The sequence below is a fragment of the Python bivittatus genome, unplaced genomic scaffold, assembly GCF_059951505.1.
Source record: "Python bivittatus isolate LINGU-HERP-01145 unplaced genomic scaffold, Pbiv_v1 ctg000980_np1212, whole genome shotgun sequence".
NCBI classification, from domain to species: Eukaryota; Metazoa; Chordata; class Lepidosauria; order Squamata; family Pythonidae; genus Python; species Python bivittatus.
The window spans coordinates 66,430,260-66,450,327 of NW_028277125.1; the positions used below are offsets into that span (position 1 = coordinate 66,430,260).

Below are 20,068 nucleotides of genomic sequence, written 5' to 3' on the forward strand. Positions count from 1 at the left end.
CATTTCACAGATAAGATTCAGGCAGAATTGAAAGCCAAATATCCAGTTACAGATACCTTGAGTATCTAAAATTTTATTCCAGCACTGAGTTCATTACTAATCATATTAAATATGAATATCATAGCAGGAAATATTTATTTATGTATTACACAAAATGTAATATACTATGTACTCCTGAGACTCAAGGCAGTTTACCCCCCCCCAAAAAGGCACAACAAAGATTTAGTAGCTGAACACGTTGCAATTTGATATAATTTGACATCCAGTAATTCTGCTCCCTCTCTCTGTTGTAGATTCTTAAGCAGATTTAACAGGAGATAAACCTGTGTGAATACTGTGGGATTTCCTTCTGGATAAGCATTGATGGGTTTGTGCCCTGCACAGCTCTACAAGGCAGTAAATGCTGTGCTCATATTCATGTTGACTTGAGAGTAAGCAGTCTCATTAAGCTATATAGCAGAACTAAATGTCACTGGCTTGGAAGGGAGCCTGTCTGAAGTTAGTTGCAAATTCAAAGTTCGGTTCTCTGCCCCACTTTTGTCATCAACAGAGGGAAATGAGCCAAATAAGGCATTTGCATTTGGAATAGGTAAAAGTGCCTTACCTTTGAGTAATTATGGGAATTCAACAATGGGTTATGTTGCTGTTACAACTACAATGTATATAAATTGAATGAATGAATGAGAAAATGAATGAATGAATGAATACAGGTATTTGAATGGAAGAGCCAATTACCCCATTCCCTGACACCTCTAGAATCCCATATTAGAGGGAAAAGATGCAATAAAAATGTAGATTATTACACCAGATGGCAATTCTTCCCTGTATCCAGCAAGAGAATTCTCGTTTGCAAATGATATTCCCTGTATCTACCAACAAATTGATATTGTGGTCTGTGTGCACATTTCTTATGTGCCGGGCTTTTCATCTCATGCTTATTTTTATCTGTAAAAATAATGATGCTATTTATCATTTTTCATCATTTTTCAAATCCCATTTTTCAATATGGATTTTGCATAATTGGATGCAAAATGTGCTGAAGTGTCAGACTAGTCTGGCATGCTGGATTGACAACTAATGAAATTTACAACTATAGAAAACAAAAAGTTGTTATTACATCGGGATGTATTCTGTCTTTCTTATTCACCTCAGTAATTTTCTTCTTTACTTTTTTTAATGGGTTACTGCAGTTATCTCTATGTAAAGGAAGTAGCTGCAGTAAAATAGAAGCCCAACTTTCTGCAGATAAAAGATACTTTATCTATTATTTTTTCCCCCATGGAAAAAATGATTGTATTTTCTTGGTAGTATTAGACTAGTTTTACTCCTTGCAACATACAAGATGCAAGTAGTGGGATTATTTTGCAGTTTAAAACAGCTGTTAATTATGGATAAAATGGGAAGAACAAATAGAAAATAGCATGCACAAGTTAATGGCATATATAGTTAGTACTGTTAGCAGTATCCAATAATAATGATTGAGAATCACCTAATTCAAATAAAAATCTAGAAATCCTTAGATACATATTCTGTTATTTTCATATGCGGAAAACCAATGATCCTTTCCGAAGTAGATCCTTTTCAAGTGATTTTAATACTGCTGCCTTCCATTAAAAACTTCGTATCTTTTATAAAGCACTTACTGCAGCTCTCTCTTTTTCTTAATTAAGATCAGTCTGTAAAAAAGCTTGCCTCATCCAAGATTTAATTGTAGATGAGAGGACCAACCTGGTATTCATTAATAAAACCTGGCTGGGCACAGGGTGGGGATGCGCTCTTGTAATGGGCCCACTTTGGGGGAAGAGTAATGGAGTGGCTATTGTTATTTGTGAGACTATGGTGGTTTCCAGAGGCATTGTTCCACAGATAACCAGATTTAGACCCTGTTTGTGAAATTGGGTCCTAGAGATCAGATGGGTATGCTGCTGTTGTACCAGCATTCCTGCTTAGGCTGCTTGATGCCATGGTTGAGTTAGCAATGGCGTTCCCCAGACTTAGTGCTAGGTGTCTTTAATCTGCCTTTCTGAGCCCAGGATTAGAAGTGGTTCGGGCGTTCACAGCCATCATGCATCTGATTAAAGATCTTAATGGCCTGACTCACTCAGTGAGTCACACACTAGATCTGTTTTTTGTCTTAGGGAGTGGCGACTGGAATTGGGGGATGTTGCCATCAGTCCCTTGTCATGAGTGGATCACTCCCTGTTAGCCTTGCAGTCCTCCATGTCAGCTCCTCACTGCAAGGAAGAAAGACTTATTTGATCGGTCTGCCCTAGGTGCCTGATGGACCTGATCAGATGGAACTTGGGGTTATTCCTGAAGCTCTGTTGTGCAGTTCGACCAAGGCCCTGGTTGCTGCTTGGAATGAGTGGACGACAGGGTCCTTGGATCCGATTGCACCTGTATAGACTGTGCAATCGGAAACCTTACCAGGTAGACCAGACAGGAAACACGACCAGATGCTCTAATTCTAGTTAATTGTAAAGCTACATTAACAGAATCTTGCAAGTCTGAAAGTACAATTCTCCTGCCTTCACCTCTACAGCCTGAGAACATAGGGAGGGTCCCTTCTGAGCCTCTTGCTCTGCCCACTCTGCAGCTGTGGGTTATGCTGTCTCTTATCTGACCATTCCGTAGGCAGCATCTCTTCCCCCGTCTCCCAAGGTTTTTCCCACATACCATTACAGTGCGTGTGTGAATCCCAGAGGGCCCCCTGGTTTTCAGAGGGACTCTGGAAAATGAAATAACATCAGTGATGCCTAGAATGCCACTGGAAGAAGATAAGCATGAGTCCACCTGAGCACAGGTGCAATATTTTATTAAGGACTATTTGTAGAGAATATGTGATATATTTGTAAAGGATCAGCTGTATGAATAAAGTAGTTTCACCTTTAGTTAATCATGTTAACTACTAATGATACTACTGTTGCACGTATTGTACTATAGAAGCTGCTCTTCCATGGATCCATCAGTAGTATTTTATACTGACATAGGTTTGCCTTCATGCCCTTGAACCTCTAGCAAAATGAGTGATGGATATTTGATTTTAGTACATTAGCTAGACAGTATAGGAAAAAATGATATGGAACATCAACAGACATGTTTTTAAAGAAAGAGTAGTGATTATGTCATTAGTGAGAACTTTCCTCTATTAAGTGTTTAATAAATTTTGTATAAATATAATAACCTTTGGATCCAGTTTTAGGGCTGCATCATATCCTTTAATTCCGAGTTATGGTACTGGTAGAAAAAGTGTTGTTGTTAATCAGGTAAAGGTTAGTTTGTTGGCAGAAAGATGTATGATTCCAATAAATAAGTAAATAGCCTCAGAAAAAATAAACATAGCCAGGTTGGCCATAATAACACTTCAGCATTCATATTAGGCAAATATTAGATCAGTTCAAATCTTGTACATTTTTATGACTTTTGACTTGGCCTAGTGAAAATACTGTCCTGGTGCTGATTATAATATTTCAGGAGGCATGTTATGACTCCTTTTCCATATCCTTATGTAAAGATTATTGTGTGGAACCCATTTCACTTTCCTTCCTGGAGGATGACTTCAATACTGACACCAGTAGGTGCTCCTAGGAGGGTCACACTTATTGGTAAGGATCAGAAGAGGAGAGAAACTAAAAGTATGCACAAGGGAATGAGAGGAAGGGGAGCTCTGCAGCTTTGAGTGAAGCCAACCCACCAATGAGAAGGAACTCCAAAATCAAATACAGAGAAATACAATTGCAAACCACTTTTGTGAAAACTGAAGTGGAAAAAAATATTTAATATTTCTAAGGGAAAAAGGAAAGACCCGTGTAAATGGGTTTCAGAATAAGCTTTCACAATAGCCAGGGAAAGATGGAAGATGAAAGTGTTGGTCAACAAGAAGGATGTACAACAATTAAATGCAGACTTTCAGTGTCAGGCAAGAAAGGACAGTGAAATATATCTGAAGCAAGAATATGACAAGTAGGAATATGACAAGAAAAGGAAATGGGGATATCTTTTTAAAGATGGTCAGAGAAATTAGGTCAAAAGTAATAGCTAAGATAGGAATGGTAGGCATACTATACTGGGCTACCTAAATACAGATAATCATTATGTGATTCTTTAGCAGTCATCTAGATTTTTAAAGCCCAGATATGGTACCCCAAAAGAATACAAAACAGTAATCAAACAGAGCTGAAAGAGGCAAGTATGGTGAAAGAAATATGGAAGAACTATATTGACGTCCTTTGCAAATTGGATTATAGAATAGCAGAAAGAGTTGTTGAGATTATATTCCTCAAGTAACTCTACCAGGAAGTGAGGTGCAAAAGCAAATATACCAGCTGTTAAATGGAAAAGCATTGGGTGCTGATTAAATATCGTTGAACTGTTTAAAGGTACAGGAGAAGGGGCAGTTAAAGTGATAACAGTTCTACGTCAACAAGCATGGAACAAGACTGTGAGTTTTAGAGATTGTAAAAAAAAACAGTGCATTTCCCTGGACTAAAAAAAAAAGAGAGAGAGATGCAAGAGAATATGCAAATTACCATTGGAATGGTTCCTCACAAAAGTGAAGTGTTATTTAAGTTCTTGTGGATAGAGAAATTCATGAAGGTTTCAGAAAGTCAGAGGGATGTAAAATCAGATAGCTACCATAAGTTGCATAGTGAAGAGGGAAAGAGAAAAAAAATATTTTTGTATCTCTCTACTGCCATCTGGTGGTCATTCCCAAGTTTTGGAGTCCAGACAAAGTGCCCTATATTAGAAGGAATTGATTATTCTTCTGGGGAATCTTTAGAATGAACAAGAATATACCTTAAGAACTTAATATAGAGAAACAATGTAGTTCATAATAGGGAAGCAAGTGCACAAGGATGGATATTGTTCTGATATACAATACGTAAGTTATAATAAAGGCAGGATGGAAGAGATGACAGCTAGAATCAAAATCAGAGTTTGAATACTTACCATTTGAGATACGTAGACTACCTAGCTAAAGAAGACTTAGAAAAGTTCATTATGGGAGTAAAATAGAAAATGAAAAATCCAGGTTAACGTTAAACAAATACTAAGACAATGTTAGCCTGCATGTTTAGTGAATGTATAATTGATGGTGAAAAAGTGAATATAGTAGAAACTTTTGGTTTTGGATAGCTCAGGAATAGTCAAAGATGGGCAATGGCCTGAAGAAGTAAAGAGATTAAATCTAGGAAGGAATGAAGTGACAGATATAGACAAGAATGTGACAGATGTTTTCATGACAACAATATTCAGAATAAGTATAACAGTGGTCTTTCCGCTGGTAATGTATGTCTGTGAAAGTTAGATACTGAGAAAGATCAAGGGGAAAAAAAGATACATCTTATGGAGTTGGATGTGTTTACTAAGAATACCAAAGAGTGCAAGAAAAAAGTCATTCAGTGATGAACTATATAAAGGCTGACTTCACCCTTGCAGAAATACTCACATACTTCAGGCATATGATGCCAGTGGATGATGTAGTCAAAGAAATTATTATGCTTGGCAAGGTTAAGGGAAATAGAAGAAGGGGAAGACGGTGGGTAAAGTGGAATCCCAGAGATTCCTGTAAGTCCTTGGAAGATGATGTTACTGGAAGCAGGTTGAGATGGTGAGCCTTTCTTTTTGCAGTCACCATGAATTAAATCCTACTTGATGGCATCTAACTCATGCTACTTTGTGAACAGTCCCTTTTTTATGTTAAATATAAAGCAAAATATCTTAATAGAGAGATATTGAACTTAGGAGTTCTAGCCAAGATGGAGAAATGTTGAACTGCATTTTAGTTATCTCTCCCTTCTTGAGTTGTTGAAAACTGTAATGGGACTGTTTATTTCCCTTCTCTCCCCTCCTCCCCCCCCCGCCCCATCATCACCTGGTGGAATGGCACCATCTCAACTGGAAATGGAAAAATCCACATCATGTGCTGTAAAAGATCCATATTTCTGTTTCCAGGAGCCCAGCTCCAATAGAAAACACAGTTGGTTTGGTTGTTAGCCTAATTGTATATAAAATTGGAGATGTGTAGAGTGCAATATTAATTCTTGAATGCAATATGGAATCAAGCCAAGAGAAGTAACTAATTTTTGTTCATTTGCACTCCATAAGTAGAAGGCTCATGAAAATATGTCTTAAAAGTCGATAAAGTTGAATTTTGTGTAGAGGAAAACTAAAGACTTTTAGGAAAATAATGTATATATCTCCTGAGAAAATAACCAGAATTCTAGAAACAAAAGACTTAATCTTAAAGAGGCTGCCAGTATGTCAGGAGGAATTGGCACAGATTCAAGATGAGGTCTGCAGAAAAAAACTTAGTTTTGAACTTTCCACACATAAAGGATTAGCAACCTCTAGTGGCTCTTAAGGATAAATGTTTTAGGGGGCTATTTAATTTGAAATATTGTGTTGAAATGAATGTAGCACATAATGTTCCATTAAGATTGCAATCTTACTGTAGACTGAATTGAGTGATAGTGGAGTTTCTTTGAAGGCCTACATGTGACAATATTTTGCAGCTCTCCAGACAAACAATCTCTTTGGAATATGCTGGAAAAAAAAATAATGTTGTTTCCTAATCTGTCTTCCAAGATAGTAAAAAGCATGATAAATTAAATCATGTTTAGTCATGAGACAGGGATAAAGATTTTTTTTCTCTTTACCCTGCAGTTTTTTGGATGAGGGACCATGCTATCAGTTACATATAGGACAATAAGAAACATGTTCTGATGTTGGAATACAAAAGCAATCCTCACAGTCACTATGTAAATGGCAAGGGCATTTTTTTTCTTTTATATTTAGGTTTGTAGTAGATCATGTCTTTTAAATTTAATTTTGAAGTTGGACATGTTTTCAGCTTAGGGGGATAGAGAGGGTAAGTCTGCAGTCTAGGCATGTCTCACCAGGACTCCTTTCAGAAGTAAGGATTTTTCCCCCTTTTTTTCTTTCTGTTTTTTTTTTCCTTTACTTTTCTTTTCACCATTTTTCTTTTTGTTAGACATTTTTTCCTTGATTAATTGTTCTTTTTCGTAACTACGGATTTTCCTGTAGTCAGTTTTGTTTTTTTTAGTTTTAACTTAAGTTTTACTTTTATTTTTACTTCATTTATAACTTTTTAAAATTTTTATTTTGTGATATATAAGAATAAGTTTCAATTCCTTTGATAGAATTTTTCATTTTGTTTGGCCTTAACCTAGGATCATGCTGAGTCTTCCCTATACTAAATTATCACAGTTTAATTTTTCTGTTTGGTTGATTTTTGCATCACGGAATGTTAGAGGACTGAGATATGTATCCAAGAGGAGGCAGTTGTTGTTTTTTTTTAATAAACTGAGTACACCGAAATTTGAAGTAGTTTTTCTGCAAGAAATTGTTTCTGATGAAAAATATTTGCATGCAAAGAATTTGGATTGACAAGATTTGTATTTGTGGCAACTCAGAATTGGCTATAGGAGTTAGTACATTAATCAAGTCTTCACATGTTATAACTGAACAATCCAGTTCAGTTCTTGAAGTTCATTATATAATTTTAGTTATAGTGAACAGTGATATACTGAACAGTGATAGTCAGATGGCTCTAACTGATTTTTATTGACCAATCAGAGATAAACCAGATATTTTACATGGAAGTTTTGCTAAACTTCCTGTTTACAGGTGGGCCATATCATGCTGACAGGGGATTTTAATTTGGTATGGGACAAAATTGGAACAGATTTCTAAGAAAAATCAGTCACAGAGCTAGAATATTCTTAATGCTTATACAAAGGATTTTATTTAGTTGGCATATGGAAACAATATAATTTAGAAATTATTTATTTATTTATTTATTTATTTATTTATTTATTTATTTATTATCAAACTTGTATGCCGCCCATCTCCCCCAAGGTACATGTTCTTGTTTGTATTACTTTTTATTATCTTGATCCATAGAAAATGTGCTAAAGAACCAAATTAGAGAACCAACTATGTTGTGAACCCCACCCTTTGGAACAGCATCCCCCAGAGTTACAGACAGCACCATCTCTTCTGATTTAGGATGATGTAATATGTTATTTTGAAACCGGGTAAGGACTCCACAAATTGTGTGAGTTATCACCTGGCATTGTTGTTAAAAACAGATGCAAACATTTTGATTGCAACTTTAGTATGTATGTTGAAGTAGTTATCATCATCGACAGCACATCCTCACAATTTGATTTTATGAAAGTGCACCAAGCTTCTGATATACTAGATGATGGTGGATATTCTACCAGCTTAATCTGACATCCTAGAATCAGCTGTTATGGCTTTGTTGGATGTTGAAAAAGCTTTTGATATGGTACATAATTAATTTTTGGAACATGTTATTGCAAAAATGGATTTCCTTCAATCTTTATTTCTTGGATTAAAATTTACTGTTTTAATCCTTCTGCTTGAGTTGTTACAAATGGGATTATTCATGTTCTAGCAAGAGCGAAGGGTACACTTTCAGAATATGGTTCAATATGTTTATCTAATGGTTCCCTTCCTATTGCCAGTAATAATGGGATTTAAGTAGATGCTCTTCTAGGAAGCTTGGAAGTGAATTAACAGTATCAAATTAACTCCAGCCAAGATGCGGGTAGCCCTGCCTTCATTCTTTGTGGCAAGAGTGCCCTGATGGAAGTTTCAAACTTGTTGAGCCAATGGACATGTTATAGCAGTCTCATATGATATTGTTCTCCCTCCATATACATACTCAAGCCTTATACAGTATTGATGCTGTATTCTTGGATCTAAATGTTAGTTTTGAACTTTTAATTTTAATTTAGTGGAAGAGGTTTATTCCTAGTCAACTCGGGCCATTATATAACTTATTTATTACAATATTTGTATAATTTATTACTTACATTATATATTACAGGTAGTCCTCACTTAACAACATTCATTTAATGACTGTTCAAAGTTACAATGGTGCTGAACAAAGGGGCTTACAACCGGTCCTCATGCTTAAAACCATCGCAGCACCCCTGTGGTCATGTAATCGTGATCTGGGTGCTGGGCAACCAGCTCGCACTTACAAAGGTTTCAGTGTCCCTGGATCACATGATTGCCATTTGCAACCTTCCCAGTGGCTTCCAGCAAGCAGAATAAATGGAGAACCCTGGCTTAACAGCCACAGTGATTTGCTTAATGACTGCTGCAAAAAGGGTCATAAAATCGGGCACGACTCGCTTAACAAACTGCCCCGCTTAACAATGAATTTTTAGGTCCCTATTGTCGTTAAGCAAGGACTACCTGTACCTTTTAATACCATTCATCTTTGTTAGTTTGTTTGTAAAATTTGTCACCGCCCATCTTGTTGAAATGACTCTTGCAAGCAGCTTGAGGTGAAGGGGAGAGTTTATTTTTCTGTAGTTTATCCTTGCGGTATCCTTCCTAGGGTGAGAAGCAGTTGGCTTAGCTGAGATTATTTCCTCTCGTATAGGCTTCATTTTGTCACCTATCCTTGCAGAGTGTCTTCTGGACTTACAAAGGCACAAGCACAACAGGCATGCCTAGAAGTTCTTTTGGTGCAACCAGGCAACAGTTGCACCAAGCCTTAAAGCAGCTTTTCCACTCCATAGCTCCATTGAGCCTATTCAGAGAATGATCAACATAGGCCTATTCTCATATATTATAAAAGTACTTGGACAATAGATAGAAACCAGAAATTTCATGCAGATATAAATTGAAACATGTCTGTTGCTGTAACCAGCACTGTATGCCTTGCGTTTATAACTTAGGGCATGTAACCAAGCTGATCTTAGTAGCCAGCACTTTCATTATGTTTTCAGCAGATAGGATTTAGTGCTTTCATTTCTTGTATCTACATCAGACTTGGTGGAAGAAGGAGCAGATCTCTGCTTGCAGAAGAGTAGAAAATGCAAAATGGCATATAAGAACATTCTATATTTAAAAAGCAGCTCATATTATAAATCTTTTTTAAAGAAATGGCCTTTTAACTTTCTCCAAATGTAAATTTAATTATAGTTTATTTTTTGGTCATATGATTTGCCAGCAAAAGTCCTATAAGGAATTTCCCATATAATTGAGAGGTAGCCTGTGGATTCTTGTGCTCAGAATTTTGGTTTCTTTGGATATTTTTGTTTATAAAATGCTTTGCAGTATATACTGAAATCCAGAGGATTCACCATTTTATTCTAGACAGAGAACAGAACAAAGGGATTTTTAAAAGTCCATTCAAGTGATATGTTATTGTGGAAGAACCGAGGATAATACATAACCTCAGAGGGGAAAAAAAGGCAAATTTGAACCTAATGCTCACTTATTTAAGTTATCTAATTTATTTTATAGAACGCCCAACTCCTGACTGACTGACTCTGGGTGGCTTACAATTGAAGTCCAACATATTAAAAGAAATGCAGCCAACCAGAATAGCAAAATACAAAAAGACCAAAACAAATCAGTTCAAAATAAAGCAAAACAAGAAGGGGACTCCACAATCACCCTGTCCCCAAGGCCTGGGAAAACAACCAAGTTTCTGTAATTTCCTCAGTAATTGGTGGCAGCTGCACACATTTCGGGGGAGGGGGATCATTGCAGAGGGCTGGAATTGCAACAGAGTAGGTGTGCTTCCTTGGTCCGCCAGATGATATTCTTTAATTGACGGGACCTTTAATGCACCTGCTCTGCTGGATTGAACTGGATGAGCAGAGGCAGCAGGTGATAAGTGATCACTCAGATAGCCAGGCCCTGTGCCATGAAGGGCTTTAAAGGTAATAACCAGAATCTTGAAGTGCAGCAGAAGCCAACTGGGAACCCGTTCAGGTCCCAAAGCATCAGAGTTACACATGCATAACATGGTGCCCCCATCACTGCCTGTGCTACTGCATTTTGCACCAGCTGTAGTTTCCAGAGGGTCTTCAAGGACAGCCCCATGCAGAGCACATCACAATAATACAATTGTGAGGTGACTGTCTGTGATACTTCTGTTTTCTAGAATTAATGTTAAAGCTCCACCCCTTCCAGTATTACATATTGGGCCAAATGAGACACAACATCTGTCATGTGGTTAGCAGTTGCAAGGCTTTTTATAGCAAATTAAAGGCTGATCCAGTTTGTACTCTGCTATTTGGGTTTTCAAAATGGGAAGAATTCAATTTTGTCCCATTTCATTCTTCATTCTGACAGATAATTTTATGTGGCTAAAACCACTAATCTTACTCTTTCTTTTGCCCCTTCAGGTAGTAGTAGAAGAGCCAGGATGTTCTCAGCATATAATTTTACCATTTTTTCCCCTATTTTTTCTTTTAAATTTATATTTGGAGTGAGCACACTTAGCCTGCTTGTCTCTCTGTCTCCACCTGACTCTGAACTGCTGCTTTGGCTTAATTCTTCACCTTTTGTGCACCTCAGGTAGTTTCTGTAGTGATTTGTAAGATCAAACAGTATGGGTACATACATACATACACACACATAAATAATCTATTTGACTGCTTATATCTATACCTGAGGCTATTTTATTTTTGGCCTTTTATTGAATTATTTTAAATATACATAAGGAGAATTGCCTTTTTATAAATCTTGTTATGATTTATTAGGTTTTTTTTTTTTAATTTAACCTATTTACCACTGAGTTCAACATGTTGATTCATGGTGGTTTATGGCAAAACAATAAAACATCCATGGTAACAGGATTCAAACAAATACAGCATTAACACATCTACAGTAGATTTAAAAATAAAATATTTAAAACAAGTTTATTAGAACAGCAGGTGGAGGCTGCAGCTGGGGGGGAGCTTTGCTGGTATACCTACATGGACCAGGAGGACCTTGCACAGTGATTCATGCTGTTGTTGCCACTTCTTTGGCCTATTGCAAAATACTGTCTTAAAGATGGACTGTCTTTAAAGACCATTCAGAGGCTGCAGTTGGTTCAGAACACAGCAAACTATGTACTAACTGGCGTTAAAAGATGGGAGCACATTATACCAATGTTGCAGGCCCTACAGTGGTTACCAGGGCCTTCCAGGTGCAATTTAAAATGCTAGCACTATAAACCCTGACATGGCATGACACCAAGTTATCCTCAGGATGACATTCTCCCATCAGAATGGAGCCAGCAAGTACAATCCCCCCTTTAGCAGGGTGAGGAAGAGCTGGTAGCCCTGCTTTTGGGTGGCAGCATCAGCCCTTTGGACAGCTTCTCAGTGGACATCCAGTTGGCTCTCACCCTGACAACCTTCTGAAAGCAACTCACCACAAAGCTCTTCCAGAGGGTGTGTGGGATGTAATTCCATTTTAGCTGCATTATGATTAACACTTGGCTTTGTTAATTTTATTCTATGTTTCTTAATTGGGTTGTGGACCTTTTGTTTGTATATTTTTAATTGTGTACTCTACATTGTATATTTTATCTTGTAAATCACTGAGAGTCCTTAGGGATTGCTGCAGTCTATAAATGTGGTTAGTTGATAAATAAATAATATTTAGCCTCTCCATGATATTTTCCAATAATTCTGGGAATGGACTGGCTCTGTGCTCGGAATCTGCATACTCATTGGGAACTGGGTGACTTCACATTTCATTCTCGAGTATGCAGAGCTCAGTCTGTGGGGCCTGATGCTCCTCCATCCCCCATCAGATTTGTGACTCTACTGTCAGTTTTATTCCAGGACACAGATTTCCACAAAATGTCAGAAAGAGTCCAGTTAACAGGTCACTGGCACCAGTAGCCTGTCAGACAGCTTGAAACCTTGAAAGGTGGGATCTAAGCCCCTATTTATTCTTGCCCAATCCCACTTCATCATGCATTAGGGAGAGTGATTGGTGATTGTTTTTATCACCAGCAGGGATATTCGGTGAGAGGGAAAATGAAGCCAGGGAATCCAAGAAACATTGCTGTGCTATCTTCAAGCTGTAAAGGTAGCATCATTTGGAAGCCTCATTACTCTGGCTCAGCTACTAGGACAGCATAACTTCAGCAGGCTTAGGTTTCTGCCAATTCAGCAACAGGAAAAATATACATTAATGTGGCCCCAAGGAAGAGTTCATTGTCAGTTTTGTAATCTGTATAAGAATAAAAGCTGTTCATCTGTTTACCTGTTTCACCACATTACATCTGTTGTATGTTTGGTTCTGATGCCAAGGCTCTTCCATCTTTGGTCCTGAATATTGTATTTGTTTTAATTGTTTTTATGATTGTTCACTGCCCAGAATCACTTGGTTGAGATGGGCATAAACCAAACATGTCATGGTTTATGCCCATCTCAACCAAGTGATTCTGGGCAGTGAACAATCATAAAAACAATTAAAACAAATACAATATTCAGGACCAAAGATGGAAGAGCCTTGGCATCAGAAGGCCCAAATACCCAGAGCCACCCAGTCTTGCCTGGGTTGAGCCAAAGCCCATTGCACCCTATCCAAGCCCCTACAACCTACAGAGGCTGGGACAGAACATTCACAGCATCGCTCAGAGGGCCTATGTTGGAGATATAAAGCAGGGTATCATCAGCATATTGATGGTACCTCATCCCAAACTGTCGGATCGCTACCCTAATTTAAATAGTATTTGGGTTGGAGAAGAAGAAAAGTTACAGTAGTTTCCCAGGTATATAAAGTGAAGGTATTCCAGTTAACTATCCCATAAAACTTTGGGTCATTTCATCTCATTTGCCTTGCAGACATGTCATGTTTAATAAGACAGTATCATGCAAATGAGCAGTAATGTGATTTATTTACCCATAAATCTGTACCCAAGGATTGATAGCTACATTACATGTCTCTCTTTGTCTCTGTCTCTCTGTCTCTGTCTCTGTCTCTGTCTCTGTCTCTCTCCTTTTTTAAGAAGCTGCACAGAAATGATATCTCTATAGGAAAAATGTTAACTCTGAAAACTTACAATCTCAAAATCCTTAACATAGTGTTCAGAAAAGCATGTAACTGGGATTTGATAAATTTTGTTTCTGAAGTGAGTCGTTACTGTGATAGTTGAACATTGATTTGTTGAACATTGATTTTTAGTAGGCTTCCTTTAATGTCATTTTGGGATGGTGGCTGTACTCATACTTCATTTTATTTTGCAGGTTGTACATGCACATAAACCACACTTCATGGCATTACACTGTCAAGAGTTTGGAGGGAAAAACTATGAAGCATCTATGTCTCACGTGGACAAGTTTGTTAAGTAAGTAACAAGAAAGATAGATCAAAGCTAGATTATTTGCTTATGTCAAATTTCATTATTTTTTAAAAGAAAAGAAATGCAAACCATTTGATACCTTCTTCAAATTATCACTCCATTCACCCCTAGATTAAGTATGTTGTTTTATAATCCAATACTACTTTTAGAAAGAGAATTGTTTGCACTACTTGTTTGAACTTGGCTTGCTATGACTTTAACCGTGTTGGAAAATATGATTCATAGGAAGCTGCTTTATACCAAATCAGTGTTTGTTTATCTAGCTCTGGGAGGAAGCCATAGACCCTTGCACCATAGATCCTGCCCTCAGTGCCTGCTTTTCTCTATTTTTTTGATATGTTAAAATATTATTTTAGTTCTAAAACAAAATTAAAAAGGAACCAGCATAGTGCAAAGACCAGCCTCTACAATACTGTTTCCAAGAATGCCCTTGGACTCCATATAGGCCCCATAGACCTTCTCTGCAGCTCAGTTTCTTGTAGGTAAACATGCTGACCTCGTGGGAAAAAACTCCACAAGGTAAATTGGCAGTTGATCATCAAGTGTCCTGTGGTACAGGGAGTGTGGCAAGGAGCCATCCCACAAGTTTGCTTTCTGGTAAATTAGTGCTTTGAGAGTTGCCATGTACATTTTGACAGCTATTTTGTGAACAGTGAATGGTCACACTTCCATTCCTGTGACATGCTGTCCAAAGGGCAAATAAGAGGGATTTCACATTTAGCTTTTACTTAGGGCAACCTTGCAGCTGTTTGTCCTATCGCTTTCCTCCTTGATTGTTTTTGTTCACTGGAGAGCCTGGAATTTGCCCTGAGGCTCATTATATGCAAAGTTGTGGCCCCTCCTTGAGAAAAAGATGATTTTTTTCCCATCAGACAAAGTAATAGGCATTAACTGTGGAATAAGGAAGGAAAACAGGTCAGATATAGCAAGCATTACTTCCCCTTACTGAAACCTATGCCAGGGTAATCAGAACCTTGCTTTCTTTTTATCAGATAACAAGCTTAATACTACATATAATGTAGCTGAATTTTCTGTTGCAGCTATTAAAATACACAAATTATCACAGAAATAAGTTTGGGGTAATGAAGAATAAATATTACATACAGGGTGAATTATATAACGTGTTGTGCCATTAGAATGTTACATTTGGGTTGTTTTTTTTTATCTTATGCTACATTATTGTTGTGTACTTTTGTTGTACACACTCTCCATCGTTCTGATCATTCACCAAATACATTATTTGAACTTGAACTAGCAAGCATTACCATTTCTACTGAATATGGTAAGCAATTCAACATGTAATCACTTTCAATGTTAGGATAACAATAATGAATTTTTTAAAAAGCAGTTCAGGAAAGTAAATCTCTACAACGGCCTTGTTCATATTGGTGCTTTAACATTTAATATGGAGCTGATCTACAGTCTGCATTAATCTTTCAGATCAACGTTTGGCTTTCCAGACAAAAATTCAATAGTTGCAACAGACCTAATGAATTTCTGCCTACCACATCCTAAAAATAACATTGCTCCCTTCCTAGCAGTGAGTGTAATGAATGTCTACAGATGCAGCCAATTAATTTTTGCATGATGCTTCCATAAAAGATAAACTGACAATACTGATTAGCTTTGAAAATGTCAGCAGCATTGTAAGAATTATTTTTTAAAAAGAAAACTAAGAAGTTCTCCACAGAAGTTTGAAGCTGAAAAGCTCTACTATTCATGAAGGCCAGAGTTCACCATAAAAGATGTATGCTTCCTGGTGGAAGATGCTTGAACTCAAGCTTTCGTCGTTCACTCCGCATGTAAAATTTCTATCTTAGCAATTTATGTGAACCATATTTCTTTTGCTAACAACTTAAAAGATTCAGCTGAACAGTTGTTTTACTGTTGGAAGTTTAAAGTTTTATTTATTTATCAAATTTATACACTTTGGTACTGTGGAAGGACAGTGTGCCTGAGCAGATTATAAGTGCCAATCCTCCTTCCTCCCCCCTCTTTACCCTCCCCTGTCGTCAGGACGACCCAGCTGCCAATCAAACAGTGTTAGGCAGGCGGGAAGACAAGATGGCTACCTGGGAACTCTGCAGCCCTAGGCCTCATGAAGAATAGGCTGAATAAACAGACCCAAAGCCCAGGAGTCAAGTAGAGAGGCAAACTAAAAGACAGACAGCCGTGATGAGAAAGAGGCAGCTGTAAAGAAGGCAGCAGCTGAGACAACTGGGGAGAGACAGGTGTTTATTTTCTTCCCTTAGAACTGGTGTGAGGTAAAGGTTCTCCAAGCCATTTCTCTCAGAGGGAACAAAGATTTGGAGGAGGAGAAGAATGAAGAAGCCCAGCCAAGAACAAATAAGCAGAAAAGTAAAGACTTTGACAGAACAGAAATAGAAAACATTAACTAAAAAAAATAAAAGACAGATTGAACTCTGTGGAGAAAGGGGTATAGCTCTATAGAGAGTGGCAATAGAGATATACAGGGATTAAGATGAGGAATATAGAGGTCATCAATAATATGCATATATTAGAGATATACAGTGGTGCTTAAAGGTTTGTGAACCCTTTTGAGTTTTCAATATTTCTGAATATGTATGACCTAAAATGTGATCTGTCCTCCACACAAGTCCTAAAACTAGATAAAAACCCAGTTAAATAAATGAGTCAAAAACATTATACTTGTTCCTTGATTTCTTGAGGAAAATGATCCTGTAATGATCCAGGGTTCATAAAGTACCACTGTAGAAGAGAAAAATATGAGAATATAGTGGAATTGGACTTTAAAGAAAATAGTATAGATTAAGAGCTTACAGAAAATAGTTAAAATAAAAAATAGTTTTATTATTAAGTTTAAATTCTGGACTAGTTGAAAGCATTTATAATTTACAATTCCTTTAAAAAAGTTGTATGCTTTCCTTTTGTAAAATAAAAGCCCACCACCGCCACCACCACTGGAGGGACATACAAAAGCCCAATCAATTTTCCAAGTTTACAATGCTTTGTATATATTGAGTCAGGGTCAATCTGGTTATTGGTTCAAAAAAAAAAAAGAAAGAACCCCCTACAACAGGTACACTGTCTTTTGATAATGCTGAATTCTCTATGCTATAGTTCTTTCCATCCTGAATGGATACAATTTTTTTTTCCTGATTATTTCACCTGTACACAACAGTAATGAATTATATTCCACTTCAAACAAAATTAGTTCCCACAGATCTTCTGTCTGATGTTGTTTGATAATCATTTATTCTTGGTGTTTAATTTTTTTAGACATACTTTCACCACATAAATGAATATGAAAAGAAATGGTCTTTCCTGTGCTGAAAGAAGAGAAACAGTGCCCTCTCCTGAGCACTAGAAAGACTCTTAATGATTCCCACTCTCATTCTTATTACACTAAGCTTCCCGTTAGTGGAACTTGCTTGAAAGGTACCTGCAAAGGTGCATGGCTTGACTTGTGAAGGAGAACCCAAAAAATAAACAGTAGGATAGCAATTAATGAAATGCAGCAATTTATTTTCATTGTTCATTCATAGCTGATTTCTCTTACAGCTTCCAAAAAAGTAAGGAGTTGTTAATATGTTTTGATTTTTCGTGAACAGCTCCTTAATATTTTAAAACAAATTTACTCTGCATGTCTTCTTTTTAAATCTTTCAGAGAATTGCTATCTAGTGATGCAATGAAAGACTACAACAGAGCCCGGGTTTATCTGGATGAAAATTTCAAGTCGCAGGAACATTTTACGGTACATTTCTTGACACTTTTTTGTATCTTGTGGATGACTTCACTTACTCATCTTTACAAAAGGTGGGCTTCCTTAACCTGATAGTCTCTAGATACAATTCCCAGGAAACTTGATCAAAGACTATGGTCAAGGGAATTCTAGGAATTGCATTTTTGGCATATCTGGAGGAACTTGGTTGGGGAAGGGTCACATAAAGTTTTATTTGAGAGTTATTGTGGGTGATAAAAATAGTGTATTTAATTTGCAATCACAAATGTACTTAATTAGATTACCCTAGATGTTAGCTCCATTTTTAAAGAGACAGAACAGGCATTAATATCTGTTAGCAGCAGTGTGATAATGGCTGGAGCTAATCCACCACATAGAATAGGTGACTTTACATACCCACATAGTAGCAGAAATTTCAGCCATGAGAACAAAAAGATTAATTACATATTTTAATTGCTATTTAAGATAAACATCCTCACAAGATAGTAAGATATTAGTAACATAATATGCATATTATCGTAAAATGCCAGTTCACATATAATTCTAAACCAGAATTGGATGTTTGTCTGAATTCTCACCAGCCCTTCCCTACCCCAAGATACAATTTTGAGGTCATGGTTTTGAGTTACAAATTCTGGGTTGCTTAATTATAGATTGCTATTGTGTTTGCATTGAGAATCCACATCTCCTCAATAGAGTAACTGTCTCACAAACACACTCCCACAAACACAAAACTAAGAAAAATAACCCCACAAAACTATCAGCCATCCAATTAAAAAAGCATGAAAACCCATTCCACAAGAAACCAAGTTAAAAATTATAAACAAATTGCACACAATTTAAGAACCAGAAACCACAGACCACTATATCTTCCCACAAACCTACAGGAAACCTTAGCCATATAAAAGCTGCATGTATTCAACCTGTCCCCAGCCTTTCCAAGAACATAGGTTAAAACCACATACCCAGAATAAACAAAGAACATTCCATCAAACACAGAGACTGAAACAGACTTTTCTTGCTACTGAGAATCTTGGATACTATCTGTGTGCTTTTGAGAGAGAAAGAAAAGGAAAGTAAACCAGGAACCAGTCAACAAAGCCATAATTTCTTTTCTGTCCTGATAGTCTTTACAGTTCTTCTTTTTCCATTACCACACTAAGAAAATCTGAGTAATATAATTTCTGTCAGATCTTGAGAAGGGCAATAAGTATATGTTATGGGTGCATTTAAGCACGTGTGTATGTTTGTGAGTTTGCCTTGCATCTATTTCAGGTTTAAGTTTACACCTGGACTATCATTGTAGGGGGAGAGCTATGTTAATCTGTGGTGGCAAAAAAATTAGGAGGAATCTGATAGTGCCTTTTCGAATTCACAAATGTTATCAAAAGAAATAAGCAAATATTTGTTATAAATTCTCTTTCTTCAATATATCAATTTCTTCAGTATTCAGTTCATAAGTGGCATATTTGATTCAAGTTACACAACCAGCACCAGATTGAATGTATTTATTGTCTGTGTTTATACAATATGCTTAATCTAGTTACTGCATTAATCTTTTTTCTGGGCTTACAAAATATATTGAACTATAAGCTAACTAAATGGCAGGAACTCACAACACATTAAGTTAAAACTAACCAATTGCAGCATGTTGAATGAATGCTGTCTCTAGATTTGTAACTGATCTGGTTAGGCTATTGTATGAATGCAGCCACAAGTTTGTTGTGGTTCAGCACCCTTTTACTCTTCTACTTGCACATCTTCCTAATGCCATTTTCATTTTTCTCATCTCATTCAGTTTGTTGCCAGGGTAGAGAAGTATACTGTGGTTATTCAGATGTTGATTTTGGACTAAGTTCAAGTGCCAGCTCAATCATGGAGTTTACTAGGTGACTTCAGGCCAATCACTCTCACTCTAACTACTTCCCAGCCTATCCACTACTGCTTTGGGGATCAAATGAGGAGACCTCTATGCATTCCATGTTGAATTCTCAGAGATAAGTCATGATAAAAAGGAAATGAATGAATACTTGGTTTGTGATAAAGAGTACTTGGTTTACAAACATCTGTGATATTGTCATATCAGATAAGAACTATATGATATAATGAACAAAACTATGACTTGCTGAAATCAATTCTGCTGTAAGTGTCTTAATTTATCAGAGAATCTGAAGACTGAAAA

General features: G+C 36.9%; 1 protein-coding gene across 2 annotated transcripts in view; it reads left to right on the plus strand.

Moving 5' to 3' along the window:
- Positions 1 to 20,068, plus strand: part of INPP5A (inositol polyphosphate-5-phosphatase A) — a 323,622-nt gene that overhangs the window by 79,002 nt on the left and 224,552 nt on the right. For both annotated transcript variants that reach the window (XM_088132558.1, XM_088132559.1), the window contains exons 3-4: positions 14,046 to 14,146; positions 17,811 to 17,898. In XM_088132558.1, the coding sequence (XP_087988684.1) occupies positions 14,046 to 14,146; positions 17,811 to 17,898 (189 nt within the window). The remainder of the gene's footprint in view (positions 1 to 14,045; positions 14,147 to 17,810; positions 17,899 to 20,068) is intronic.